We start from the raw sequence: 2333 nt of genomic DNA on the forward strand, positions 1-2333 counted from the left end.
AAGTCGTATTGTCGAACGCTCCTTCAATATTTAGAAATGCACAAAGCGCAATTTCTTTGTTTTTGTGGGCCTTTTCAATTTTTCTGATTAGGTTTTGTACAGCCAATTTGGTAGGTTTCCCTTTGGAGTAAGCGATTTAAGTTTTGTGAAAAGGATGACTTTAGACAATTCTGTACGAATATAGATATCTATGAGTCTCTCCATGGTTTTCAGGAGGAAGGATGAGAGTGGCATTAATTCTAATGGCATTAATTAATATGGGTTTAGAATCATTGTTCAATAAGCTGATGTTATTACTACTAAAGTATTCTAAAAGCATTGGCCCTCTTCTATTTATGTTAGTACTATCCCATAAGGTATCATGCCCATTAGCGTCGCAACCAATTATAAATAGTAAATTGCTAGATTTGCAGTTACTAACCAAGTTTATGACTACGTCCTTCTGGATGAAATCTGGAATTAGAATAGAGTTAACTTTTTTGTTTATTAGTATAGCAGTTCTAGGCGACTCTATGTCACGTTTATATATCAACTTACTTGATTGATGCTGATGGCCTTTTATATGCCTACGGACTGCCCATGGGTCCTGGATAAGCGCTATGGCCAGTCCTTTTGTGGCGAAGGTCCTGCACAAAGTAGCCGATGCTCCTTTCGCATGGTGCAGGTTCATTTGTAACAACCCTATGGTGCTCATTTTAGTTGGGTTTCATTTAGAGAGTGTTCGACTTCCTTCTGAAAGGAGCCGATGTTCATTTCGCGTGGTGCAGGTTCATCTGTAGCAACCCTATGGTGCTCATTTCAGTTGGGTTTTATTAAGAGAGTGTTCGACTTTCTTCTGCCATCGAGCTCTGCGTGTTCCTCTTCCATTCCGGCGCTCTTTTGGAGTTGATGATGCTCCATCCACAGGTGGTCGCATCGAAAGCCTCTGTTGGACGGCGGCTCTACTGGAAGCTGGGGCCTCACTGGGAGTCACAGTAGACGTAGATATTGATTGTGGAACCACGTGCTCCACTTTCTGTTTGAAACTTTTTGTTCCACAGGCCGTTGTTCCGGCTGCTCCTCCTTTGTCATGTTGTTAGGTTTGAGCAGTAGCTTGACATGGCTGAAGCGGTACGCTATTCTACCTCCACTCTGGACCAGTGAATTCCAGGATGCACCATCGACAGCAAAGACAATATAGAGCAGTGAACCTTCTGCAGTCCGCTGTAATACTTTCCATGTGCTTGCTTTTATCCTGTTCTGGGCCTCAATTGTGGCAAGAACCTTGGTGTCTTCAAAATTGTAACTGTGCGGAAAGTATCCTCGCACCAGGTGTGTTTTTGGGAACTTCGAATCTTCAACCACTTTGGCGCCCAGTTTAGCCTTTGTTGCAATAGCTGCCGCATTTTTACGGACCCATTCAGCCGTTTGGTTATTTGTGCACACCACCATGAGCCATCCCGTGCGAGGGAAACACCCTTCAAATTCTGGTTTAACCTCGTCTGACGCCAACTCTATGGCAGTCTCAATTATGGCCTCCTGTAGCTGTGCAATCTGTTCCCTGTTTAGGGGCACTAGGGTGGCTCACGTTATAAGGGGGAAAATTAAAAATGAAGTTTTGAATGAGCGCACCACCTAGGAATATGCCATTGACCAAAAAAATGATATTCCCAAAGTTTTGGATCAATAGGATTAAAAATGACGTTGCGCCACTCGAGCAAAGTTGGGTTTTCAGTACAAAAAACAGAAATTTTTCAATTCAAGGTCATTTTTTATCTTTGTTACTTGTTTCAATAGTTATTAATATATACTCATTTGATAGATAATTGAAATATCTTTTTAATAAGATACTGATGAGCAAAATCGGTTAAAAATTATGCGCAAAACACAATAATTAGTTGAGCGACTGTGCTCTGTTTTCTATTTTATAGCCTTTTAGCTGGCATGCACAATGCAATCGCAAATGTTTACAAGAAACGGAAGAAACATAAATAAAAAATAAAAATAATACATTTCTACTTAATAATTTATATAGATATTTAAGTAGAATTGAAAAAGTAGTCAAAACAAGAATTTTTTCGTAAGCAAAGAAAAAATGGTCGTACAGGGAGTATGACTGAAGTTAATATCCTTTTAGCAAACGAAGCAAGAGCGGCTAAAAATTCCATTGATTTTAATTGGAATAAATTCGATGAAGAAATTGTCTCAAAATGGAAGCTGAATCTTTAGTCACAGTTCAACAAAATTGGGATAACGCAGACACAACGATTCAATTTATCACTCCTAGTTTAGGTTCCGCCCTTGACAAATGCAAGGTTTCGGATCGCTACGCTATACATATTTTGTAGTAGTTA

At 39.7% G+C, this 2333-nt stretch overlaps 1 protein-coding gene across 1 annotated transcript; it reads right to left on the reverse strand.

Moving 5' to 3' along the window:
- Nucleotides 1-32: 32 nt before the first annotated feature.
- LOC119677609 lies at nt 33-826 on the reverse strand. Its single transcript, XM_038089028.1, has 2 exons — nt 538-826; nt 33-453 (listed from the first exon to the last, which is right to left on the reverse strand). The coding sequence occupies exons 1-2, from the start codon at nt 692-694 to the stop codon at nt 161-163; spliced, it is 450 nt and encodes a 149-aa protein (XP_037944956.1). The 5' UTR covers nt 695-826; the 3' UTR covers nt 33-160.
- Between the last annotated feature and the right edge of the window lie 1507 nt (nt 827-2333).

Source organism: Teleopsis dalmanni, chromosome 2 (genome assembly GCF_002237135.1).
Source record: "Teleopsis dalmanni isolate 2A chromosome 2, ASM223713v2, whole genome shotgun sequence".
Lineage (NCBI taxonomy): Eukaryota > Metazoa > Arthropoda > Insecta > Diptera > Diopsidae > Teleopsis > Teleopsis dalmanni.